This window comes from Physella acuta, unplaced genomic scaffold (genome assembly GCF_028476545.2).
Source record: "Physella acuta isolate Inbredline_101_S28 unplaced genomic scaffold, ASM2847654v3 ptg000353l, whole genome shotgun sequence".
In the NCBI taxonomy this organism is placed as follows: Eukaryota; Metazoa; Mollusca; class Gastropoda; family Physidae; genus Physella; species Physella acuta.
Genome location: NW_026731872.1, coordinates 666807 through 694519, shown reverse-complemented (window position 1 = coordinate 694519; position 27713 = coordinate 666807). Strand labels below are relative to the sequence as shown.

Below are 27713 nucleotides of genomic sequence, written 5' to 3'. Positions count from 1 at the left end.
TTCATCATGGCGGAAACAAACGCGTTTACGATAAAATTATTAAAATACGACTAGACCTAGACTAGATCTAGATTCTAGCTTGAGTGAGAGTGCTTTGTGGTTATCCTAACGTTTTTACCAGTGAAAAACAATGTGTGTATTACAGTAATAAAAGAAGTAAGAATAAATTATTGTCTTTTTAGATTTGCACTTCAGCAGTAAAAGCAGAAAAAATGCTAAAAAACTTAAAAGAGGGAAGGTGGTGCTCAGCTGCTCAAGCAATGAAGCAAGCACTGTGAATTTCAGTACTGTGAATTTAGATCTAATCTAGGTTCTAGATTTAGATCTAGATCTAGTTTTAGTAGAATTTACTAACTCAACAATGCTTCTTACGCCATCTAACAACTTATTAATTTATTGATTAGATTAATAAATTAGGAGAGGTGATTAGCCTAATGCTGGGTCTATCACATCTCCATCTTCTTTATGATCTTTTGATTGCAGTTTTGGAAATCTGGTCTTCTTCGCCTTCAATAATATTAATAAATAATAATTGTAGAGTAATGTAGAGTACAGTTTAATTGAGTTTAAGTAGGCCTACAGTACTACAGTAGTCTTGATGAAATTTAGGTCATTCACCAGTAGTCCTATTGAGTCGGTTATTATTCTGGAATAGTAGGCCTATAGTTTAGACGTATGTGGCGTATAGCAGTAAAAACAGTAAAATAATGGCATATTCTGTTACACAGTTCTGGAATCTACCCGAAGTACTGCTAGCATTTTAATTTTCATGAAATACAGATATTATAATAATAATATTCCAGTACCATAACTGAAGAAAGAGAGAAAAATTGAAAAAAAAAATTGAGTTAAGAAAAGACCTAAGTATTACAGTTTAAGGTGAATTTAATATTTGCTGAGTAAATGATTCATTATGAACTCTTATTATGTAGCACTTTTGTAGATGACCAAACCCTAACCCTCAGTCAATGTGTAACCACTAGGGTGACCTGGAAGACTCCTGGCTGCACCCTTGAGCATTATAACGCCTATGTTTGTTTTAAAGAGTGCCATACACTAGGGACAGAAGGGCTAATCATTGACTAAATTGAGTCAGATGGTTCACCCGGGGTCAAGTGACCAGCTGATGTGTCCCGGGCCCCCACATGAACACTGTAGCTTCTATATTTGTTTTGACACTATAGGGTTGGTAAGTAGGTCACCAACCAGTTCTACGGCTCAATAAAACCTGCATGAGCCATAGAACTGGTTGGTGACCTACTTACCAGCCCTATAGCATCTGTATTTGTTTTGACACTGCAGCATCTATCTATATTTATTTTGACAGTTATTGAATGAAAACTTGAGTTTTAATATTAATTACTGGATTCATTTTTTTTTAAATTTCAGAATTCATGCATTTCTTCATCTGGTTATGTGCCAATTATGTTTGGAGCTGAAGGGAGCAAACTCTAAGATTGTTTTGACATTTACAGCAGGTTTGAAGTAGCTTAAAGTAAAGCAATGTTTAACTGGAACGCTCAGATGCGAGGGGCAGGTTTCAACCTCCCTCACCCACAAATGATGCCCTTTCCAAGTGGACAGGCCCCTTTTCACCCGACTATGGCTTTTCAAGGTCACCCACATCAGCCAAACTGGCAGCAACAGCAGCAGCACAACTTTCAGTGCATGCCTGGCATGGGCATGATGATGGCGCAGCCCTGGGCGGGTCAGCCGTCAGCTGTCTTTACTGGTTTCCCAGCTGACCCCATGGGCTTATCAGTTCCTGGTCTGATGGGGCAAATGAACCCAGTCCCACCTTCTCAGCCCCCTCCAGAAGAGAAGCCTCCATTGCCTGCGGAACCTCCTCCACCTCTACCTGTGTCACCCAAGGTAAAACTTCTTTCAACCCTCTTGTTCTTATAATAGTTCTTTCAATCTTTCCTCCAGCTATGAACAGCATTATGTTTGTATTTGTATGGTTGCGTATGTTACTATTTTCATTTTCTCCTGTTCTAACTTATAGACAATTCTAAAACAGCAGCAGTTTAAAATGTTAACTTGTTTGTGTTCAGCTGTTGCCCTCTTTATTGTGACTTTTCTATGGTGCTTTTCTCAGCCTCCCTCTACACCTCAGGAACAGGGCAAACCTCCATTACCTGGACAGGCAAAGGGCAAATGGGATCAGACACCTCAGGAACAGGGCAAACCTCCGTTACCTGGACAGGCAAAGGGCAAATGGGATCAGACACCTCAGGAACAGGGCAAACCTCCGTTACCTGGACAGGCAAAGGGCAAATGGGATCAGACACCCCAGGAACAGGGCAAACCTCCATTACCTGGACAGGCAAAGGGCAAATGGGATCAGACACCTCAGGAACAGGGCAAACCTCCGTTACCTGGACAGGCAAAGGGCAAATGGGATCAGACACCTCAGGAACAGGGCAAACCTCCGTTACCTGGACAGGCAAAGGGCAAATGGGATCAGACACAAAAAGATGTAAGATTGAATGGATTTATTAGCTGTTTCTAATTTTAACATCTCCCAATGTTTGTAGGAAATGCAAAATTTTTGTTTAAAGGTAACTTTCAGCACACAAAAAAACAGTCAAAAGTCCAAAACTGTTTCTCTTATCCATTTTCCTGAGATATTTTTTGCTAATAACTTTTTAATGGTCTTTTTTTTTTTTGCAGACTTTAATATGTTCATTAACTGTAATGCTCCACCATTACAATATATTATATTAAATGCGTATTTATTCCATTCTAAATGACACCATACCACTCTTCTAAATGCCATTGTTCCTCTATTTTAGCCACCCGCTACACCTGCTAAATGCCATTGTTCCTCTATTTTAGCCACCCGCTACACCTGCTAAATGCCATTGTTCCTCTATTTTAGCCACCCGCTACACCTGATCAGATCAAAGGGCAGACAAATACTCAGACATCTGGTCAACCAGTAGCACCCTATGGCCCACCTCCATCCAAGCCAGCCCCTCCCACAGAACCTGCACCATCACAGCCCCCTCCACCAGACAAACCCAGTCCAGGTAAGACAAGCATGACTCAGGTACTTGTGTGTCCCAGCTTTAGGTTTTTAGCTCATCTTTTTTCAGGTGTTTATATAAGGGCAATGAAATACCAAACAAAAGACAAAAGAAGTCATTTATTTATGACTTCCACAAATATTTTGGATTTCGTGTCCTTTTTGGACAAACACATCCCCCCCCCCTACCTGATATGGATGTCACAAAAATATAAAAGGCCTCTCAAAACATACTTCCAATTTACTATTTCAATAACATATGTACCATTTACTGATACACAGCTTGAATATTTTTATAATATCATTAGGCTTAAATATTAATAGTAGAATCTAGAGTTAGAGATAAAAATTAATGTTTTAAACGTCAAAGTATTACTTTTTTTTTCAAGGATTACCAACTAAAAATGTATGCAAAGTTCTAGCTAGTCATCAACAGATACATTTACCATCAAATTCTGCCTTTGTTGTGTGTCCCCACTTTACTGGACATTTGCTACAAACATAAGCCTACATAGCCACAACTACTTACTAGTCTTGTTACAGACATCCCCATAAGCCTACATAGCCACAACTACTTACTAGTCTTGTTACAGACATCCCCATAAGCCTACATAGCCACAACTACTTACTAGTCTTGTTGTTTAAATCTGTCTTTTTCATGTGGTTATCATGAGGTGATTATTTCCAAGTAAAAAACAAATACAACCCCTAAGAATAGATAAAGGTAAAGGTTTATCAAGAGATGAAATTAATGCAGTGTAAATTTAGGGAAGTTATTGAAGTCTTTAATTAGCTTGTCACGGTTTATCAAGTCACAGTTATTTTTAAACTTACTTTTCAGTTTCTCAATTTTCCCCAAAAAATTCTCACCTTGGAATTGTGTGGAGAAATTGAATGTCTTAAATATGTTTGCTATTAGCTGGCAACATTATTATTATGTGGGGAGGGGGGTACTGTGTTTGTAAGAAAAATTATGTTGTGAACATTGCTTTTCTAAAACTAGACCCAAAATTGGTATCTGATCTTGCAAGAGTGAAACAAGAGCAGGCGGCATTCTTAGAGCAGTACAAACAGTGGAAGCAGCAGTATGATGATTGGAGGGAGCAGAACCAGAGTAAGTCTTGCTTGTGGTTGGTCCAGTGTGCTAGGTCAAGGTTAGGATATTTGCTTGTGGTTGGTTCAGTGTGCAAGGTCGGGGGTCAGGATATTTGCTTGTGGTTGGTTCAGTGTGCTAGGTCCAGCGTGCTAGGTCAAGGTCAGGATATTTGCTTGTGGTTGGTCCAGTGTGCTAGGTCAAGGTCAGGATATTTGCTTGTGGTTGGTTCAGTGTGCTAGGTCAAGGTCAGGATATTTGCTTGTGGTTGGTTCAGTGTGCAAGGTCGGGGGTCAGGATATTTGCTTGTGGTTGGTTCAGTGTGCTAGGTCAAGGTTAGGATATTTGCTTGTGATTGGTTAATTGTGACCAGTGTGATGTGTTAGGGTTGGACCAGTTTAATGTATTAGGGTTGGACCAGTGTGATGTATTAGGGTTTGACCAGTGTGATGTGGTTGATGAACTTTGTTTCCATTGTTTTAGACCACCCAAACAAAGAGCAGTTCAAACAATATTTGGAGCAGTGGCAGACGTACGAGCAGCAGATGGAAGTCAGGAGGAAGATGATTGACTCACAGATTGAAAACTTGCAGGGACAGCTGGCACAAACTAACAAGCCAGCAGATAATCCACTTCCCAACCAGTGGTCAGCGGACAATCCTTTGCCCAACCAGTGGTCATCAGATAAGCCCACGCCCAACCAGTGGTCATCAGATAAGCCCACGCCCAACCAGTGGTCATCAGATAAGCCCACGCCCAACCAGTGGTCATCAGATAAGCAGACGCCTAACCAGTGGTCAGCAGATAATCCACTTCCCAACCAGTGGTCAGCAGATAAGCAGACGCCCAACCAGTGGTCAGCAGATAAGCCCACGCCCAACCAGTGGTCAGCAGACAATCCTTTGCCCAATCAGTGGGCATCAGATAAGCCCACGCCCAACCAGTGGGCATCAGATAAGCCCACGCCCAACAACCGGTGGTCAGCAGATAAACAGACGCCCAACAACCAGTGGGCATCAGATAAGCAGACGCCTAACCAGTGGTCAGGCCCATCCCAGTCTAACAGTGCAACAAACCAGTCCCAGCCGGGGTGGGGCCAACACGAGCCAGGTACAGCTCCTTCCACTGGCCTGGGCCCATCTGCACTGGGTGAGCCTCGGTACCCGCAGAAGTTTGAGCACAAGGACAGGTCTAGTGCCCCACGCAGTGAGTACACCCCCACAGAGAGCAAGGTGAGAAAGTTTGGGGGGGAGGAGGACGAGAAGGGTGAAGAGGACATGAACCTGGACAACGAGGAAGATTCCGGTGGGATCATAGAGAGTGGTCAGCAGCCTGACTGGCCAGCCCAGCGCTGGAGCTCAGGCCAATGGAACACCTGGGACCAGGAGTCTGGAGACCACTGGAACAATCCACAGCCCTACAGCCAGGCTCCTCGGGGCTTTCCTAGAGCCAACTTCAGAGGACCAGGTGACATGGGCCCCAGGTATGCCAGAGGGGGCCCTGGTAGCAATCAGGGCCCTCGATTCCCAGGGCCTGGGATGAACGAGCGTTTCCCTGGTCAGGGGATGAATGAGAGATTCCCGGGGATGGGCGAGCGCTTCCCCGGACCTGGGATGAATGAGCGCTTCCCTGGACCTGGGATGAATGAGCGCTTCCCCGTGCCTGGGATGAATGAGCGCTTCCCCGGGCCGGGGATGAATGAGGGGTTCCCTGAACCCAGCATGAACCAGCAGTTTGGTGGACCTGGGATGCATGAAGGACCAAGATATCCACCCATGAAAGATGTTCAGCATTTCCCTCCAGATGGCCCTAGATTCCCCGCTGGCGGGCCAAGATTTAATGGGCCAAGGCACAGTAGCGGTAATGACTTTGATGGCGATGACAATTTTTTTGATAGAGACAACTGTGAAGATGTGGGGTATGATCCATTTGATGGCCCAGCAGGTAGAGGAAGAGGAAATTTCATGAGAGGTCCAAGAGGCATGGGGGAGTTTCAAAGAGGGAGGGGTGTGGAGAGGGGGAGAGGAGGTTTTCCTAGAGGCAGAGGTGGAATGCTGGGTGAGTTGAGCCAAGAGGTGGCTGAAGATCCACAGAGACCAGACAGTGATTTTCTCATTGGACAAGAAGAGGCTCAGGGAAATGGAGAGGAGTTTCCTCGTGGACGAGGAGAGTTTCCTTGTGGACGAGGTGGAGAATTTCCTCGTGGACGAGGTGGAGAATTTCCTCGTGGACGTGGAGAGTTTCCTCGTGGACGTGGAGGTGAGTTTTCTCGAGGAAGAGGTGACTTCCTGAGAGGAAGAGGAAGAGGGGTAGATTTCTTCAGAGGAAGAGGTGCCATGTTTGGTGAAGAGGATTTTCTAGAGCCAGAACAAGGACCTGGTAGAGGGGGCCTCCACCCCAGAGGGAGGGGAAGGGCACCACTCCCTTCCCTGTTAGATGTGAGTTTTGAAGAGAGCATGAAAGAAAAATTTGCAGACTTTGATCCTGCAGCTGATGCACCAGATGAAGGTCAGGAGAACTTCCAGCCTGACTTCATGGACAGAGGGCGGGGCAGGGGGGGTGCTAGGGGCAGGGGTAGGGGATTTCAGGAACCTGCAGAAGATTACAGTGAAGGCCTGGACTTTGCTCCTCAAGGTAGGGGTATGATTAGGGGAGCCATGGAGCGGGGTAGGGGCGCAATGGAGCGAGGTAGGGGCGCAATAGATCGGGGTAGAGGTATGATGGAGCGAGGTAGGGGCGTAATAGATGGTGGTAGAGGTATGTTCAGGGGGCGAGGAGGCTTCCCTCCTGAACATTTTGCCCGAGAAGAGTTTGGCTTTAATGGGAGGGGCCGTGGGCGAGGCATGGCTGCACCCCCTGCCTTTGATGGTGGTATGCTCAATCCTGAGGAAGAATTTCAGGAAGGATTTGAACTGGAGGACTTTGACAGGGGTGGCAACATGGAACATGGTGATGGGGACTTTGACTTGAGAGGACGGGGTGTGGGGCGCGCTGTGTTTGGACGTGGCAGAGGGCGTGGAGCTGGCCAGCCAATTTATGATGCACCATGGGGGAATGATGAAGAAGAATCGATGGCAGAGTTTAACAGGGTAAGTCCTCTATTTAACAAACTTTTATTTAACTTGCTTTGTCTGTCATCATGGATCAAAACGGGCGAGCGAAATTTTGGGCACTTCTAACTGGCAGATTCGTTTCAAAGTTGGCACATGGGTCAAGACTTGAAGACAATGCAATATGGCATAAAATTTAACTAAATTGGATGCCTAATTTAATTTTTTATGAATTAATTAAAATTTTCTGAAATGAGTAGGCTGTCTCACTACCACTATTCAGCACTATTATATGCGCATAGTCATGTTCATTTGGTGCGAAGTAGTTTTTATTCATGCAACTCTATTGTAGAGTACTGAAAAAAACTAACAACAAGCTTTTAATATGTAATCTATATACTACTAAAACTCAAGTTTGTTTACATGTTTGAATATATATTTGTTTTTTTGTTGTTTTTTTTGTTTGTCTGATTGACTACTGTTGAATATCTACGCTACATGGAGAACTGTACTGTAAAATAGTATGTAGGTAGAGAACAATTTTTGTTTACAGACAGACTGTTAATCACAAATTTATTTAAAGACATTAATTAATTAATTGATTTATTCATAGGTAGATTAACCACATTAATTTTAAAGTTTTAGAACAATGGCTTAACTTTGACTGAATAGTGACGTTTGATAACTAATTTTTTTTTCTGATTTGTTATTGGGGAGAATCTGCATTATGTGTAAAGCTGTAAAATAGGGGTTTTGGGTGGTAAATATTGTTCCTTCTTAAACACACTGTTAATTACAAACTAATTTAAAGCCGTTAATTAATTCATTGATATATTCATAGGTAGATTAACCACATTAATTACAAAAGTTTAGAACAATGACTTTAGTAATAGTTAAAAGATTTATTTTCTTTTTACAACAATGTTTTCAATTATTTTTTTCTTAAGGCCTACATGTGAATGATAGGTTGACTATCAGGACCTGGGGGGGGGGGGGGGGGGGGCACAGGGCAGGTGAAGTAGAGTTCACCTGTTTCTATGTTCTCAGCATATGAAGGGATAGTGTGGTCAGAGCCATGCTCGGCGGGAATCGTTTTTTTTTAAAATTCTAACATGTCTGAGACTTGGCGGGAGACTGGGCAGGTGAAGTAGAGTTTAGTAGAGTTTTTAAAATATAAAAAACGTCTTTTTGAATGTGGGGTCTGGTTATTTTGGGATGATAAGTGCTGACAGACGTGATGTCATTTATGGATGACCCCCGAAACCCACAGTTATCTAACTAGTTAACGGGTAGTCTAGTAATACACTAAAAAGAAGAAAGAATGATTTTCTTTAAATATAATATAATATAATACTCTACTTATTTAAATATCTATACAGAAAAGAGTGGGTCTCTTCCTAAATATTAGTTATGGTATCCAATAGATAATATAGTGACCCATGATTTTCTTAATGGTTATTTAAATAGTAGAGTATTATTATATATTTAAAGAAAATTGTATATTTTCTCCTTTGTAGTTGAAGTTATTACATAAAAGCTTGTTATTAAAACGTTTTATGCATTTTTGTGTGTGTGGGTGTTGACACAATGGTCTTAACTTGTCCTAATGTCATGACTGGATCATGTCCTCACAGGTCCTCTTGTCCATGTCCTTACTGGTCCTTATGTCCTCACTTGTTCATGTCCTTACTGGTCCTCATGTCCTCACTTTTTCATGTCCTTACTGGTCCTCATGTCCTCACTATTCCTCATGTCCTCACTATTCCCTGTCCTCACAGGTCCACTTGTCCATGTCCTTACTGGGTCCTTGTCCTTTTTAAAAAAAAAAATTTGAACTTTCAGCCTGGCCATCCAGGTGGCCGAGGTGGTAGAGCTGATGCAGGGGGCAGGGGAAGAGGGTTTAGACTACCAGATGAGGAAATGTTGGAGCCAGGGCTTGGAGCTGATGATCTTCTTGCCAGAGGGCCAGGTCAAGAGCTAGTGGAGCAGCCTGATCTGGCCAGAGGTCAAGGGAGATTGCTGAATGAGGATGAGCCTGAAGCAAAAAAAGGCAGATTTGATGAGTACCCTGAGGAAAGTCTGGCCAGGAGGAATCTTCCGGTAAGTGGTGACGCTCAAGCTCACCCATGCTGGGCTGACAACTTTGACAAATTTTAAATAGCTCAAAGATAATAACCATAAACAACATGTTTGCACACGTGCTTCAAGCAAGGTTTATTTTGACATGTATTTATAACACTGCACATTATTTTAAATGACCCCTTCTAGGGTTTCACGTTTTTCATTTGCTGTCTGTATTCTTATTTTTAAAAGACTATTCAATCAGACTTGTTTTTATCTAAAAACTATTGTTACTGAATGACCTACTTATTAGTCTACATTTTACTTCTGGCCCAATATACACCTTCTTATTGTCTTTAGACCATATTTCTTTTAATTAATTGTCAGTAAAAAGCTATAAATTTTAAAATCTAAAAAATGCTCACCATAAAACTGATTTTAATCAACTTTTTTTACAGCCATTTCCAGCATTTCCCAGAGACCCCCTTGACCCATTTCTAGATCCTTATGGGGACCCATATCGTCGCTATGCTGATCCTTATTACAGAGACCCATATTTGGATCCTTATGGGCCGTATGGATATGACAGGAGAAAGTTTGATAGGTAAACATTTGGTCTGTTGTAGGTAAACATTTGGTCTGTTGTAGGTAAACATTTGGATAGGTAAACATTTGGACTGTTGTAGGTAAACATTTGGACTGTTGTAGGTAAACATTTGGATAGGTAAACATTTGGTCTGTTGTAGGTAAACATTTGGACTGTTGTAGGTAAACATTTGGTCTGTTGTAGGTAAACATTTGGTCTGTTGTAGGTAAACATTTGGTCTGTTGTAGGTAAACATTTGGTCTGTTGTAGGTAAACATTTGGTCTGTTGTAGGTAAACATTTGGATAGGTAAACATTTGGACTGTTGTAGGTAAACATTTGGACTGTTGTAGGTAAACATTTGGATAGGTAAACATTTGGTCTGTTGTAGGTAAACATTTGGACTGTTGTAGGTAAACATTTGGTCTGTTGTAGGTAAACATTTGGACTGTTGTAGGTAAACATTTGGTCTGTTGTAGGTAAACATTTGGACTGTTGTAGGTAAACATTTGGTCTGTTGTAGGTAAACATTTGGACTGTTGTAGGTAAACATTTGGTCTGTTGTAGGTAAACATTTGGACTGTTGTAGGTAAACATTTGGACTGTTGTAGGTAAACATTTGGTCTGTTGTAGGTAAACATTTGGTCTGGCTGTTAAAAATAATTCTGGCTAATACATGTTGTTAACATGTGCTAATGTTGTCTAGGTTCGGGCCATCAAGATTTGTTAACATGTGCTAATGTTGTCTAGGTTTGGGCCGTCAATATTTGTTAACATGTGCTAATGTTGTCTAGGTTTGGGCCATAAATATTTGTTAACATGTGCTGATGTTGTCTAGGTTTGGGCCATCCATCAATATTTGTTAACATGTGCTAATGTTGTCTAGGTTTGGGCCATCAAGGTTTGTTAACGTGCTAATGTTGTCTAGGTTTGGGCCATCAATATTTGTTAACATGTGCTAATGTTGTCTAGGTTTGGGCCATCAATATTTGTTAACATGTGCTAATGTTGTCTAGGTTTGGGCCATCAATATTTGTTAACATGTGCTAATGTTGTCTAGGTTTGGGCCATCAATATTTGTTAACATGTGCTAATGTTGTCTAGGTTTGGGCCATCAATATTTGTTAACATGTGCGAATGTTGTCTAGGTTTGGGCCATCAATATTTGTTAACATGTGCTAATGTTGTCTAGGTTTAGGCCATCCATCAATATTTGTTAACATGTGCTAATGTTGTCTAGGTTTGGGCCATCAATATTTGTTAGCATGTGCTAATGTTGTCTAGGTTTAGGCCATCCATCAATATTTGTTAACATGTGCTAATGTTGTCTAGGTTTGGGCCGTCCAGATTTGAAGGAGAGAGGAAACCATTTGTCCTTGCTGAAAGTATAGACTACGGGCATGGCGGAGTAGAGAAAAAAGGTAATTTCATCTGCCCATATTTAAGTACTTAATTATAATAAAGATGTAGTGTCATAGGCCGTCCCCCCCCTCTCCTCTTTTTAGACAGGAGCTGGACAATGCCCCCAGTTAGCCTCTGGTAGCCACCCCCCCCCCTTCACACACACCTATTTATAACCATCACCCTTTTCCCTTACTAATAAAGCACTGATATGTTGGCACAAAATGTAAACATCAATGGAATGTTGGTGTACTGTTGTTGGTTTTTAGGTGTGAATGTGGTGAAACTTTCTACAGAGCTAGTGTTTGATGTCTGGTTGCTTTGTCTCTTAAGATATATTTAGATCAGTGCCCTGTTGGACCTTAAGGTCTAGCAACTTTCTACAGAGCTAGTGTTTGATGTCTGGTTGCTTTGTCTCTTAAGATATATTTAGATCAGATATAAGCAGTATTCTGCTCCAGCTCACTGTGTTTCACATCACAGTATTCTCCTTCCCTTTAACCTTTAAAAATGCTGTAGGTCACTCATGTTTGTTGACTTACCCTTTAACCTTTAAAAATGCTGTAGGTCAATCATGTTTGTTGACTTCCCCTTTAGCCTTTAAAAATGGCGTAGGTCACTCATGTTTGTTGACTTCCCCTTTAGCCTTTAAAAATGGCGTAGGTCACTCATGTTTGTTGACTTCCCCTTTAGCCTTTAAAAATGGCGTAGGTCACTCATGTTTGTTGACTTCCCCTTTAGCCTTTACCCCAGCGGAGGTGATAGACTACGGCCATGGCCAAGCTGGTGAAGGTACAGCAGGACCAAGGGAAGCCAGTGGAGCACAGGACCCATCACAAGGTGACAGCAAGTTTTTGAAATCATTCACCCCAGTTTACTTCACTGACTAGATCTAGATGGTCATTGTGTCTAGTCAAACTTTCAAATCACAGGACTCTTTTGATCATATGATTCCAGTGTTTGGCATGAGTTTTGTCTGTAGTTATTCCACTTGTATCATTGTCATCTTGCACTTATTCCACTTGTATCATTGTCATCTTGCACTTATTCCACTTGTATCATTGTCATCTTGCAGTTAATCCATTTGTATCATTGTGATTCCAACAGGTGATCCAGACTGGTCAGTGGACAAAGATCTGAGAGAGATTGACCAAACATGTGGCTCACGTGATGTGGACCTGCGCAGCTTTGACAGGTCCTCAAGGTCATTGGGTGCATACCCAGGAGGGAGAGAGGAGGGGAGGGCAGAAGATGAGGACATGAGGTACAGGGGCAGAGATGGAGGGAGGAGATTTGTCCCCAGGGACCATGATGGGAGGAGTCAGGAGAGGGAGGAGCTAGGGAGGATTGACAAGGGTGAGGGAGGAGACCCAGAGCAGGACCTGTTCAGGAGGGAAGAGATGTATGGCAGGGGGGTGGACCTGTACAGGGGAGGTGAGCCATATGGCGCCAGAAGATCTGAGCATCACATCAGCAGAGCAGAATTTGGCAGAGGCCATGAAGAAGATGTATATGGTGAGAGGTTTGCCCCAGCCCAGCGGGACAGTTTGTTGTATGAGAGAGAGGACTCGCTCTATAGAGGTCAAAGGTCAGTACACATGTCATGTGACTAAATGTACACACTGTTGCTGTGGCTAAATGTACACACTGTTGCTGTGACTAAATGTACACACTGTTGTTGTGACTAAATGTACACACTGTAGTGACTAAATGTACACGCTGTTGATGTGACTAATTGTACACACTGTTGTTGTGACTAAATGTACACACTGTTGTGACTAAATGTACACACTGTTGCTGTGACTAAATGTACACACAGTTGCTGTGACTAAATAGACACACTGTTGTGACTAAATGTACAGACTGTTGTTGTGACTAAATGTACACACTGTTGCTGTGACTAAATGTACATGCTGTTGTAACTAAATGTACACACAGTTGCTGTGACTAAATAGACACACTGTTGTGACTAAATGTACAGACTGTTGTTGTGACTAAATGTACACACTGTTGCTGGACTAAATGTACATGCTGTTGTAACTAAATGTACACACTGTTGCTGTGACTAAATGTACATGCTGTTGTAACTAAATGTACACACTGTTGCTGTGACTAAATGTACATGCTGTTGTAACTAAATGTACATGCTATTGTGACTAAATGTACATGCTGTTGTAACTAAATGTACATGCTGTTGTGACTAAATGAACATACTGTTGTTGTGACTAAATGTACACACTGTTGCTGTGACTAAATGTACATGCTGTTGTAACTAAATGTACATGCTGTTGTGACTAAATGTACACACTGTTGTGACTAAATGTACATGCTGTTGTAACTAAATGTACACACTGTTGCTGTGACTAAATGTACACACTATTGTTGTCTACAGAGAGGAGTATGGACGTGGCTTGTCTCCCCTCAGGTCTTCCCCACCCTTGAGGCTCCCACAGCCAACTGCAGCCACAGCAGAGATTGTAAAGGTCAGTTTGACATACAAGATATGTGTCTTCTAGTGGTCAGTTTGACATACAAGATGTGTGTCTTCTAGTGGTCAGTTTGACATACAAGATGTGTTTTGTAGTGGTCAGTTTGACATACAAGATGTGTCTTCTAGTGGTCAGTTTGACATACAAGATGTGTGTTTTGTAGTGGTCAGTTTGACATACAAGATATGTGTTTTGTAGTGGTCAGTTTGACATACAAGGTATGTGTCTTCTAGTGGTCAGTTTGACATACAAGATGTGTGTTTTGTAGTGGTCAGTTTGACATACAAGATATGTCTTTTAGTGGTCAGTTTGACATACAAGATGTGTGTTTTGTAGTGGTCAGTTCGACATACAAGATATGTCTTTTAGTGGTCAGTTTGACATACAAGATGTGTGTTTTGTAGTGGTCAGTTTGACATACAAGATATGTGTTTTGTAGTGGTCAGTTCGACATACAAGATATGTCTTCTAGTGGTCAGTTTGACATACAAGATGTGTTTTGTAGTGGTCAGTTTGACATACAAGATGTGTTTTGTAGTGGTCAGTTCAACATACAAGATGTGAGTTTGCCATGGTAAGGTTAGGTGGTTGTGGCTTGTGAAGATGTTAAGTCCTATTTGTCGTGGTTGCAATAAGTTTTTCTGATGGTAAAACATGATGTAACAAAGCTTGCCCACTGTAACAAAGAGTGTGTACTGTATCAAAGAATGTCCACTAACAGTGTCCACTGTAACAAAGAGTGCCCACTGTAACAAAGAATGCCCACTGTTTCAGGTAGAAGACCTTCTCTGCCCACCAGCTCGAGAGAGTCGACCACCTCATGTTGTTGTCATCATCAGAGGATTGCCTGGCAGTGGGAAAACTTATGTCAGCAAGTTGATCCGGGTAAGTCAGCTGGCTGGGAAAACTTATGTCAGCAAGTTGATCCGGGTAAGTCAGCTGGCAGTGGGAAAACTTATGTCAGCAAGTTGATCCGGGTAAGTCAGCTGGCTGGGAAAACTTATGTCAGCAAGTTGATCCGGGTAAGTCAGCTGGCTGGGAAAACTTATGTCAGCAAGTTGATCCGGGTAAGTCGGGTTCTCTATGTTTGCTGGGCAGGGCAATTGTGCTTTTTGTCATTTTTTGCTATTTTTGTTTTTGCCTGTTCCCTTTGTTCCACAGTAATTATCTTAAGTTATATGGGGTATGTGATGGATGAAGAATCATGGAAACTGGAATTTTTAAAAACATTTTACTTGAGCCACATTCCTTTCAGATTTTAAAAATTCAGGGTCGATCAAATTTAAGGGTATTTAGTGTTAGGACTTGGTGGAAAAATGAGTCTCTCCCTTATTTAAAAAAAATGAAATAAGGTCTAACTGCTGATTAGCAATAACCTAATTATTTATAACTTTGTGCTGGTCTAAGAGTGAAGCATTACTTTGTGCTGGTCTAAGAGTGAAGCATTACTTTGTGCTGGTCTAAGAGTGAAGCATTACTTTGTGCTGGTCTAAGAGTGAAGCATTACTTTGTGCTGGTCTAAGAAGGAGACATTACTTTGTGCTGGTCTAAGAAGGAGACATTACTTTGTGCTGGTCTAAGAGTGAAGCATTACTTTGTGCTGGTCTAAGAGTGAAGCATTACTTTGTGCTGGTCTAAGAGTGAAGCATTACTTTGTGCTGGTCTAAGAAGGAGACATTACTTTGTGCTGGTCTAAGAGTGAAGCATTACTTTGTGCTGGTCTAAGAGTGAAGCATTACTTTGTGCTGGGCTAAGAGTGAAGCATTACTTTGTGCTGGTCTAAGAAGAATCCATTACTTTGTGCTGGTCTAAGAAGAATCCATTACTTTGTGCTGGTCTAAGAAGGAGACATTACTTTGTGCTGGTTACCAATGCTGATCTACTCTACAGGAGAAAGAAATGAGTTACGGTGGACCTGCCCCCCGCATGCTGTGTCTTGATGACTACTTCATGGTGGAGACAGACAAGGAAGTCCTGGACACAGACACTGGCAAGAAGGTCAAGAAGAAGGTCTGTATGTTTGTCTACATCCAAATTATGCTAGCATTTATTCAAGGGGAAAGTTAAGAAGAAGAATTGTTTTTTAGTATTTACTAGACTATCCGTCATCCCTTGGATAACTGTGGGTTTCGGGGGTCATCCATAAAAAACATCACGTCTGTCACTTATCGTCACAAAAAACCAGACCCCACATTCAAAAAGATGTTTTTTATCTTTTAAAAACACCAAAAACACCGATTTCGGACTCTCCCTTCATATACGGGCGTATTGTTAAAGTTATGGCAGACAGAAAATTAGCTTTAGAACGCATTAAACATCTGAATCAGCAACTAAATCTTGGATTGAAGTCGCCATTTTATTGTACTAAAAAGTAAACAAATTATGTGACGTCACTATTCAGTCAAGGTTAAGCCATTGTTTGAAAAATTCAAAATTAATGTGGTTAATCTACCAATGAATAAATCAATTAATTAATTAGCGTCTTTAAATAAATTTGTGATTAACAGTCATTCTGAAAACAAAAATTGTTCTCTACCTACATACTATTTTACAGCTCTCCACCTAGCGCCAATTATCTCCAGTATTCAATCAGACAAACAAAAAAACAAACAAATAAATATTCACTTCAAACATGTAAACAAACTTGAGTTTTAGTAGTATAGAGATTGTCAGAGTTCTTTGAATTTTAAAAATTTCCAATGGCTTGCAATAAGGCCAGGTTTGATGTCTGTACCATGTTGAATGTTGTGGTTTGCCATTGGACACAGGTGATGGAATATGAATATGAACAAGCCCTGGAAGATGCATACAGGCAGAGTTTGTTGAAGTCTTTCAAAAAAACAGTGGACGATGGCTTTTTCCCCTTTATTATACTGGATGCTACTAATGAAAGGGTGTGCCACTTCTCAGAGTTCTGGAGTTATGCCAAGTCTAAAGGCTTCCAGGTAACCACAGTCTCAGGTGTTCATTGTCTCAGCATTATTTGTTTAGATGACAGGTCCTAACATAGCTGAATGGTGTAATTGTTCATTGTCTCGGGATTATTTGTTTAGATGACAAGTCTTGTCCTAACATAGCTGAATGATGTAATTGTTCATTGTCTCGGGATTATTTGTTTAGATGACAAGTCTTGTCCTAACATAGCTGAATGATGTAATTGTTCATTGTCTCGGGATTATTTGTTTAGATGACAAGTCTTGTCCTAACATAGCTGAATGATGTAATTGTTCATTGTCTCGGGATTATTTGTTTAGATGACAAGACCTGTCCTAACATAGCTGAATGATGTAATTGTTCATTGTCTCGGGATTATTTGTTTAGATGACAAGTCTTGTCCTAACATAGCTGAATGATGTAATTGTTCATTGTCTCAGGATTATTTGTTTAGATGACAGGTCCTAACATAGCTGAATGATGTAATTGTTCATTGTCTCAGGATTATTTGTTTAGATGACAAGTCTTGTCCTAACATAGTTGAATGATGTAATTGTTCATTGTCTCAGGATTATTTGTTTAGATGACAAGACCTGTCCTAACATAGCTGAATGATGTAATTGTTCATTGTCTCGGGATTATTTGTTTAGATGACAAGTCTTGTCCTAACATAGCTGAATGGTGTAATTGTTCATTGTCTCGGGATTATTTGTTTAGATGACAAGTCTTGTCCTAACATAGCTGAATGATGTAATTGTTCATTGTCTCAGGATTATTTGTTTAGATGACAAGACCTGTCCTAACATAGCTGAATGATGTAATTGTTCATTGTCTCGGGATTATTTGTTTAGATGACAAGTCTTGTCCTAACATAGCTGAATGATGTAATTGTTCATTGTCTCAGGATTATTTGTTTAGATGACAAGTCTTGTCCTAACATAGCTGAATGATGTAATTGTTCATTGTCTCGGGATTATTTGTTTAGATGACAAGTCTTGTCCTAACATAGCTGAATGGTGTAATTGTTCATTGTCTCGGGATTATTTGTTTAGATGACAGGTCCTAACATAGCTGAATGATGTAATTTTTCATTGTCTCTGGATTATTTATTTAGATGACAGGTCCTAACATAGCTGAATGATGTAATTGTTCATTGTCTCGGGATTATTTATTTAGATGACAAGTCTTGTCCTAACATAGCTGAATGGTGTAATTGATGACTGCTGAATCATAATTCTGTTACTTTAAATTTTCATCACTTTCCAGGTGGCTCTAGACTCAGTTCAAATGGGGGGGGGGGGGGGACATCATTTATAAGAAACTAATTAAGAGCAGTGATATTATTTAATTAAACTTGATGTGAGGGGTGAATCTCTGAGAATGGACATGGCAAATAATTGTTACTAGTAGTAGTGCTTGATGTGAGGGGTGAATCTCTGAGAATGGACATGGCTTATAATTGTTACTAGTAGTACTTGATGTGAGGGGTGAATCTCTGAGAATGGACATGGCTTATAATTGTTACTAGTAGTAGTGCTTGATGTGAGGGGTGAATCTCTGAGAATGGACATGGCTTATAATTGTTACTAGTAGTAGTGCTTGATGTGAGGGGGTGTATCTCTGAGAATGGACATGGCTTATAATTGTTACTAGTAGTAGTGCTTGATGTGAGGGGTGAATCTCTGAGAATGGACATGGCTAATAATTGTTAGTCGTAGTAGTGCTTGATGTGAGGGGTGTATCTCTGAGAATGGACATGGCTAATAATTGTTACTAGTAGTAGTGCTTGATGTGAGGGGTGTATCTCTGAGAATGGACATGGCTAATGATGTGAGGGGTGTATCTCTGAGAATGGACATGGCTAATAATTGTTAGTCGTAGTAGTGCTTGATGTGAGGGGGTGTATCTCTGAGAATGGACATGGCTTATAATGTGAGGGGTGTATCTCTGAGAATGGACATGGCTAATAATTGTTACTAGTAGTAGTGCTTGATGTGAGGGGTGTATCTCTGAGAATGGACATGGCTAATGATGTGAGGGGTGTATCTCTGAGAATGGACATGGCTTATAATTGTTAGTCGTAGTAGTGCTCCACTGGGCTGTGGCCTTGATGTAGGTGTACGGTTGTGAATGTATCTGTTTTTATTCAACTATATGCAGTAAGCCCATATTATATATAAAAGTTATATTTCAAAGAGTTGTGCCCCATTTTTATGATTTGGGAAGGAAGAAATGGAGGTCAGAGTAAGATAGAAAGGTTCTGTGAGTGCTGATGGTGTGTTGTTGTGTTTCAGGTTTATGTTGGGGAGCTGAAGGTTGACATAGCCACCTGCATACAACGTAATGTCCACCACTGGACAGAGTGGGATATTGAGAAGGTAATTGGTTCAGCCAGTCATCAGGTTGGCCAACTTGATGGCATCATGGCCATGTTAAACTTGGCCAACAACAACCAACACGGATCATCAGGTTGGCCAACTTGATGGCCATGTATCAAGAAATGTTGTGTGGCATGTTGTATCAAGAAATGTTGTGTGAAATGTTGTATCAAGAAATGTTGTGTGACATGTTGTATCAAGAAATGTTGTATGACATGTTGTATCAAGAAATGTTGTATCAAGAAATGTTGTATCAAGAAATGTTGTATCAAGAAATGTTGTATCAAGAAATGTTGTATCAAGAAATGTTGTATCAAGAAATGTTGTATCAAGAAATGTTGTATCAAGAAATGTTGTGTGAAATGTTGTATCAAGAAATGTTGTATCAAGAAATGTTGTGTGAAATGTTGTATCAAGAAATGTTGTATCAAGAAATGTTGTGTGACATGTTGTATCAAGAAATAATGTGTTACATGTTGTATCAAGAAATGTTGTATCAAGAAATGTTGTATCAAGAAATGTTGCGTGACATGTTGTATTAAGAAATGTTGTGTGACATGTTGTATCAAGAAATGTTGTGTGAAATGTTGTATCAAGAAATGTTGTATCAAGAAATGTTGTATCAAGAAATGTTGTGTGAAATGTTGTATCAAGAAATGTTGTATCAAGAAATGTTGTGTGAAATGTTGTATCAAGAAATGTTGTATCAAGAAATGTTGTGTGACATGTTGTATCAAGAAATAATGTGTTACATGTTGTATCAAGAAATGTTGTATCAAGAAATGTTGTATCAAGAAATGTTGCGTGACATGTTGTATTAAGAAATGTTGTGTGACATGTTGTATCAAGAAATGTTGTATCAAGAAAAATGTTATATCAAGAAATGTTGTATCAAGAAATGTTGTGTAACATGTTGTATCAAGAAATGTTGTATCAAGAAATGTTGTGTGAAATGTTGTATCAAGAAATGGTGTATCAAGAAATGTTGTATCAAGAAATGTTGTATCAAGAAATGTTGTATCAAGAAATGTTGTATCAAGAAATGTTGTATCAAGAAATGTTGTGTGAAATGTTGTATCAAGAAATGGTGTATCAAGAAATGTTGTATCAAAAAATGTTGTATCAAGAAATGTTGTATCAAGAAATGTTGTATCAAGAAAAATGTTATATCAAGAAATGTTGTATCAAGAAATGTTGTGTAACATGTTGTATCAAGAAATGTTGTATCAAGAAATGTTGTATCAAGAAATGTTGTGTGAAATGTTGTATCAAGAAATGTTGTGTGACATGTTGTATCAAGAAATGTTGTATCAAGAAATGTATCAAGAAATGTTGTGTAACATGTTGTATCAAGAAATGTTGTATCAAGAAATGTTGTATCAAGAAATGTTGTGTAACATGTTGTATCAAGAAATGTTGTATCAAGAAATGTTGTATCAAGAAATGTTGTGTGAAATGTTGTATCAAGAAATGTTGTGTGACATGTTGTATCAAGAAATGTTGTATCAAGAAATGTATCAAGAAATGTTGTGTAACATGTTGTATCAAGAAATGTTGTATCAAGAAATGTTGTATCAAGAAATGTTGTATCAAGAAATGTTGTGTGACATGTTGTATCAAGAAATGTTGTGTAACATGTTGTATCAAGAAATGTTGTGTAACATGTTGTATCAAGAAATGTTGTGTGACATGTTGTATCAAGAAATGTTGTGTGACATGTTGTATCAAGAAATGTTGTATCAAGAAATGTTGTATCAAGAAATGTTGTATCAAGAAATGTTGTGTGACATGTTGTATCAAGAAATGTTGTGTGACATGTTGTATCAAGAAATGTTGTGTAACATGTTGTATCAAGAAATGTTGTTTCAAGAAATGTTGTATCAAGAAATGTTGTATCAAGAAATGTTGTGTAACATGTTGTATCAAGAAATGTTGTATCAAGAAATGTTGTATCAAGAAATGTTGTGTGAAATGTTGTATCAAGAAATGTTGTGTGACATGTTGTATCAAGAAATGTTGTATCAAGAAATGTATCAAGAAATGTTGTGTAACATGTTGTATCAAGAAATGTTGTATCAAGAAATGTTGTGTGATATGTTGTATAAGAAATGTTGTATCAAGAAATGTTGTGTGATATGTTGTATCAAGAAATGTTGTAACAAGAAATGTTGTATCAAGAAATGTTGTATCCCCAGGTGAAAAAGAATTGGGAGCCACTACCCAGTCACTACATCCAGCTGGACCTCAGGTGGTTGCTGCAAGAGGACTCCATCCCAGAGGTTAGTCTCCTTATATGGGGGGGGGGGCAGGCTGTAGTTTATGGGGGGGGGGGGGGGCAGGCTGTAGTTTATGGGGGGGGGGGGGTGCTGCAAGAGGACTCCATCCCAGAGGTTAGTCTCCTTATATGGGGGGGGGGGGGGGGGAGGCTGTAGTTTATGGGGGGGGGGGGTGCTGCAAGAGGACTCCATCCCAGAGGTTAGTCTCCTTATATGGGGGGGGGGGGCAGGCTGTAGTTTATGGGGGGGGGGGGTGCTGCAAGAGGACTCCATCCCAGAGGTTAGTCTCCTTATATGGGGGGGGGGGGGGCAGGCTGTAGTTTATGGGGGGGGGGGGCAGGCTGTAGTTTATGGGGGGGGGGGTGCTGCAAGAGGACTCCATCCCAGAGGTTAGTCTCCTTATATGGGGGGGGGGCAGGCTGTAGTTTATGTGGTCCCCAGTTTATCATGTTAGAGACATTTGTCCCCAGGTTATCATGTTAGAGACATTTGTCCCCAGGTTATCATGTTTGAGACATTTGTCCCCAGGTTATCATGTTTGAGACATTTGTCCCCAGGTTATCAGTCCCCAGGTTATCATGTTAGAGACATTTGTCCCCAGGTTATCAGTCCCCAGGTTATCATGTTAGAGACATTTGTCCCCAGGTTATCATGTTTGAGACATTTGTCCCCAGGTTATCATGTTTGAGACATTTGTCCCCAGGTTATCAGTCCCCAGGTTATCATGTTAGAGACATTTGTCCCCAGGTTATCATGTTTGAGACATTTGTCCCCAGGTTATCATGTTTGAGACATTTGTCCCCAGGTTATCAGTCCCCAGGTTATCATGTTAGAGACATTTGTCCCCAGGTTATCATGTTTGAGACATTTGTCCCCAGGTTATCATGTTTGAGACATTTGTCCCCAGGTTATCAGTCCCCAGGTTATCATGTTAGAGACATTTGTCCCCAGGTTATCATGTTTGAGACATCTGTCCCCAGGTTATCATGTTAGAGACATTTGTCCCCAGGTTATCATGTTAGAGACATTTGTCCCCAGGTTATCATGTTAGAGACATTTGTCCCCAGGTTATCATGTTAGAGACATTTGTCCCCAGGTTATCATGTTTGAGACATTTGTCCCCAGGTTATCATGTTTGAGACATTTGTCCCCAGGTTATCATGTTTGAGACATTTGTCCCCAGGTTATCATGTTAGAGACATTTGTCCCCAGGTTATCATGTTTGAGACATTTGTCCCCAGGTTATCAGTCCCCAGGTTATCATGTTAGAGACATTTGTCCCCAGGTTATCATGTTTGAGACATTTGTCCCCAGGTTATCATGTTAGAGACATTTGTCCCCAGGTTATCATGTTAGAGACATTTGTCCCCAGGTTATCATGTTTGAGACATTTGTCCCCAGGTTATCATGTTAGAGACATTTGTCCCCAGGTTATCATGTTTGAGACATTTGTCCCCAGGTTATCATGTTAGAGACATTTGTCCCCAGGTTATCATGTTAGAGACATTTGTCCCCAGGTTATCATGTTTGAGACATTTGTCCCCAGGTTATCATGGAAGACACTGAGCCAGAGAGCAAGGAAGAAAAGAAAAAAGAAGAGGAAGAGGAGGATTCAGCCTTGGGAGGGGTAAATATTTCTTTCTATCCAAAAACATTTTGTTTTATCCAACAAGATGTTGATATATTTTTTTCTATCCTGCATTTTATTTTATCTAACAAGATTGTTCATGTTTTATTTTATCTAACAATATGTTGAAAAATGTAATATAAAATAAATCTTATCAGAGTATATCCCAAATATTTATTACAAAATAAATCTTACCAGAGTATATCCCAAATTTTTTTTCCAAATAAATCTTACCACTTTATATCCCAAATATTTATTACAAAATAAATCTTACCAAGTATATCCCAAATATTTATTACAGAATAAATATTACCAGAGTATATCCTAAATATTTATTACAAAATAAATCTTACCAGAGTATATCCCAAATATTTATTACAAAATAAATCTTACCAGAGTATATCCCAAATATTTATTACCAAATAAATCTTACCAGAGTATATCCCAAATATTTATTACAAAATAAATCTTACCAGAGTATATCCCAAATATTTATTACAAAATAAATCTTACCAGAGTATATTCCAAATATTTATTACAAAATAAATCTTACCAAAAAAAAATCCTATCAGTTTTTGAAAAATACTATATTTAGTGCTTCTGGAATTTGGAATTTAAAAAGTAAATTGTGTCTACGAATAAAAAATTCCTTTTAACTTGTGAGGAATATATCTGAGTGAATTATAATTAGACTTGTGGGTAATGTGGCTGACCAACCTCTAGCCCATCCAGCCCACACTTGTCAGCAGTATTTCCTACCCACTTTTTGCTTGACAGTAATTAGATGAATGATTGAAGGTTCAAATCATAAGGATACATGCTGGACATTTCTTAAAATAAATGACATGCAAGATTTGGGTTGTAACACAAACGCTTGTTGGATGATACACATACAGTTGTTGACAGCTTTACATTGGTCATTTTATTGATGACAGTTAGAGCTTGTTTTAAAAGCAGTTTTAACGCTCTGAAAAAGGTGCCACATCTTCTAAAACCTGTCTCAGATAAGAGGCTGCCCCTCACACTTAGCATTCTAATCCCCCCACCCCTGGGTAATATGTCTTTTAAAGCTTGACATTATAATGACCACTACAATATAAGCAGATCATTTTAAACTAATTTAGAAAGTATAATAGTTTATCCTAGTCCCATAGTCTCAACAATTTTTTATAGATTACCATCCTGGCTCCCTGATAGTTTCTCACTTGTTTATTTATCATCTCCAACCTTCAGTCCCAGAGATAAAGACTGGACTGGCTATGGAACTCATCTTTACACAGAAAGTTACATTATAAACTTAAAAATTACCTATATATATATATATATATATATTGTGAATAATTATATAACTAACGAGCCGACTCGCGACGTAGCATGCGCCGCTACTTAGTTGTTTTATTTTCTACTTTCAGTAATTCATAATTTGTGAATTCAACACTAACAATGCTGCGACTGAAAATGTTTTGCTTTAAAACACTATCAGCAGCTCTTGAAGGATGATTATTATCACCCTCACTTTCCACCTTCATCCCCGTCGGTGAAAGCAGCCGTCCGTGATGACCTCGTCGTGTTACCTCCCCTTAGTTTCAAATTGTTTAAAAACTAAATTATCTACACCCATAATAGCCGTCACTAATTTGACCCGGCTCTATGATGGTAAACATTAGGCGTGAACCACAGGTGTGGTGGTGGTGGTAGCGATATGCCTAGAGAACGGGGTAGGAATGGCTAAGCCCTTACGTGGTGGTGTCTCGTATGGTCCCCTCGTATAGAATTGTATATATAGATTATTGAACTAATTTTTAGTATTAACCCCTTTTTCTCAAACTGTATGCTTATTTATATAGTACGCACAAGCTAAGCTTGGATTAAATTCTCTTGCTAAATAACCTGACATTTTATTTTCCTTCTCCCTCTAAAATGGAATTCTCACTAGATCTAGCATTTGGTTAATCATAGTTTCCCTAAAAGATTAGAGATCTAGACCTACCAGATGAATTGGGCCCCAAAGTTGTTAACTTGAGGGGAGAGATGAAATCTGTCTCTCACTGGGTAGATCAAATAATGGGAAGGTCTAACTGTGATTCATGAAATCAACTTGTGTACATTGCTTGCATCTTGTTTTTAAAAAAAGCTCACATCGTTTATGAAAGGCTGATCATGGACATTTAGAAGGACAATTCACTCATATGTCATGTAGCTCCTTTACATGTTAGTGTTTAGTCTGAGGTCATATGTCATGTAGCTCCTTTGACATGTTAGTGTTTAGTCTGAGGTCATATGTCATGTAGCTCCTTTGACATGTTAGTGTTTAGTCTGAGGTCATATGTCATGTAGCTCCTTTGACATGTTAGTGTTTAGTCTGAGGTCACACAACTGATGGCCAGACTACGCCAGATGATACAAACTGCTGTCAAAGTTGTCCACAGACTTCCTGACTTATCAATTCCTAAGCCAGCCAACTCATTGATTTCTTTCAGTCTTCAGTTCTAATAATCAATTCTTTCAGAAAAATGTCCCTACAATTATTTCAGCATATGTCCTAATTATTAATTATTTCAGCTTATGTCCTAATAATTATTTCTTCCCTCAGTCCTAATAATGAATTTTTTTTAGCACAACGTCCCTATGATTATTTCAGCCTTGAAGTCCTAATAATTCATTATTTCTTCACTCAGTCCTAATAATAAATTTTTTTTAGCACAACGTCCCTATGATTATTTCAGCCTTGAAGTCCTAATAATGAGCTTTTCACCTTTCAGGCAGACTGTGTTTTATTCATTCTTCCACTCCTTTTTTATCTGCTCATTTCATACTAATGACATTTTTCTCATTTTCAGGCCACTTGTGAGGAACAGTTTTTCAGAGCTATTCATTGATATTTGGAAAATTTCAGATCACTAAATGTACAGTTTTTAATTTGTAAAAAGTATCTCCATGACAACAAGACAGGTGCAGGTGCAGCCGTCTGCTGCAGGTTTTTAACCTCGGGGCCATTGTTTTTTTTTTCAAACAGGTTTATCAAAAGTCTAAGTGGGAACTAGATACTTCAGAGGAAACTTTAGGTGAGTGCTCCCATTGGCTGACTGATATTTAAAATAAGTGCTCCCATTGGCTGACTGATATTTAAAATAAGTGCTCCCATTGGCTGACTGATATTTAAAATAAGTGCTCCCATTGGCTGACTGATATTTAAGCCAAAATGAGTGGCCCTTGTGTAGATACTGAGATGTTTTTTGTGTGTGGTTTAGATAAGTTGGACGGCATCAGGGTGAGTAAAAAACACATCCAGGAGCACCAGAGCCTCAACGAGTACCTCCAGCTTGACCAGATGGACGACGAGTACATCTCACGCGAGTCCCTGCCTGGGAAGAAACGAGTAGGTTATCCCCCCTTTGTTTTTGCCTTGTCAGGTTAACACCAGCAGTTCGGCTGAACACTGGCTACATCCCCCACTTTGTCTCCATAGGTGCGCTGGGCTGACCTAGAGGAGAAGAAGAATCAAAGTCGTCGTCGTGATCTGGGCTTCATTGTTGGCCAAACCCAACAGGACTGGGAGAGGATAACGGACGATGATTTTGCCAGCAAAGCTTTGAACCGCACCAAATATTTCTTCAAGTCGTAACAGCTCCCCCATTCTTTGCTGTACTCCTCCGTGGGGGAGGGGGGACAGAGTAACAGAACAAGCCAAACCCAGTTTCTTCATGGTTCTTGTATACATTGTTTTATTTTTAATTTTTTAAAATTCAAATTGTAAAGTTGTGTAATTATTTTGTTGAAGAATATCAGTCAATGAATTGTATTTAGTAATAGTTTTTGATGTGGCTTGTGTGATACCTGCGAACAGGTGTTACCTGTGTGCAGGTTTTACCTGAGTAGTTGCATCACTGTTAAGATTTGATGAAGTGGTGTCATCTAGGATTGATCTACTGAGGTCACCTAGGATTGATCTACTGAGGTCACCTAGGATTGACCAACTGAGGTCACCTAGGATTGACCTACTGAGGTCACCTAGGATTGACCAACTGAGGTCACCTAGGATTGACCTACTGAGGTCACCTAGGATTGACCTACTGAGGTCACCTAGGATTGACCTACTGAGGTCACCTAGGATTGACCAACTGAGGTCACCTAGGATTGACCTACTGAGGTCACCTAGGATTGACCTACTGAGGTCACCTAGGATTGACCTACTGAGGTCACCTAGGATTGACCAACTGAGGTCACCTAGGATTGACCTACTGAGGTCACCTAGGATTGACCTACTGAGGTCACCTAGGATTGACCTACTGAGGTCACCTAGGATTGACCGACTGAGGTCACCTAGGATTGACCAACTGAGGTCACCTAGGATTGACCTACTGAGGTCACCTAGGATTGACCACAATGAGCCTTGTTTGTTATTTTAAATGTTGTGTAGGTGACCCAGTATTAGCTACCTATGTGTTGAGTGTTGAAGTTTTAACGTGGTGTAATATATCTGTGTCTCGCTAAGGTCCAGTCTCTACTGTACAGACACTCATTAATTAATAAACATTTTGGTTTTTATGTTCACTCCCATTTACAGGAGTTTGATTCATTGTGTTATCATAACATTCATCTGTTGCAAGGTTTTTCCCTGTTTAAAAAAGCTGAGCCATTATCCTCAATGAAAACTCCCCCCACTATTAACCAATGTTTTGATGTTACATGACTCCATTCAATGAGCGTCTTTACCTGGTATCATTACAAGATTGGCTTTGTAAACCTTTTGTGTTCATATCCATTTCATGTAATCCCTCTTGCAATTGG

The 27713-nt window shown here is 39.9% G+C and overlaps 1 protein-coding gene across 3 annotated transcripts; it reads left to right on the top strand.

The window, feature by feature from the left end:
* On the top strand, nucleotides 1-27484 carry LOC131941208 (YLP motif-containing protein 1). 3 transcript variants are annotated; one of them, XR_009386624.1, is made up of 22 exons: nucleotides 1-156; nucleotides 1390-1872; nucleotides 2099-2479; nucleotides 2882-3032; nucleotides 4032-4142; nucleotides 4605-7210; nucleotides 9014-9271; nucleotides 9691-9836; nucleotides 11150-11238; nucleotides 11960-12058; nucleotides 12326-12806; nucleotides 13611-13701; nucleotides 14482-14592; nucleotides 15598-15717; nucleotides 16476-16652; nucleotides 18936-19019; nucleotides 21215-21298; nucleotides 22842-22922; nucleotides 25939-25987; nucleotides 26174-26301; nucleotides 26392-26832; nucleotides 26905-27484. XR_009386624.1 is itself a non-coding variant. In XM_059300262.1 (21 exons), exons 2-21 carry the CDS (start codon nucleotides 1504-1506, stop codon nucleotides 26545-26547), a joined length of 5772 nt encoding a protein of 1923 aa, XP_059156245.1. In that variant the 5' UTR covers nucleotides 1-156; nucleotides 1390-1503; the 3' UTR covers nucleotides 26548-27484. The 3 variants fall into 3 exon arrangements, 1 of the variants encoding a protein (XP_059156245.1); XR_009386623.1 differs by having other exon boundaries at nucleotides 26881-27484; XM_059300262.1 differs by having other exon boundaries at nucleotides 26392-27484.
* Nucleotides 27485-27713: the final 229 nt, after the last annotated feature.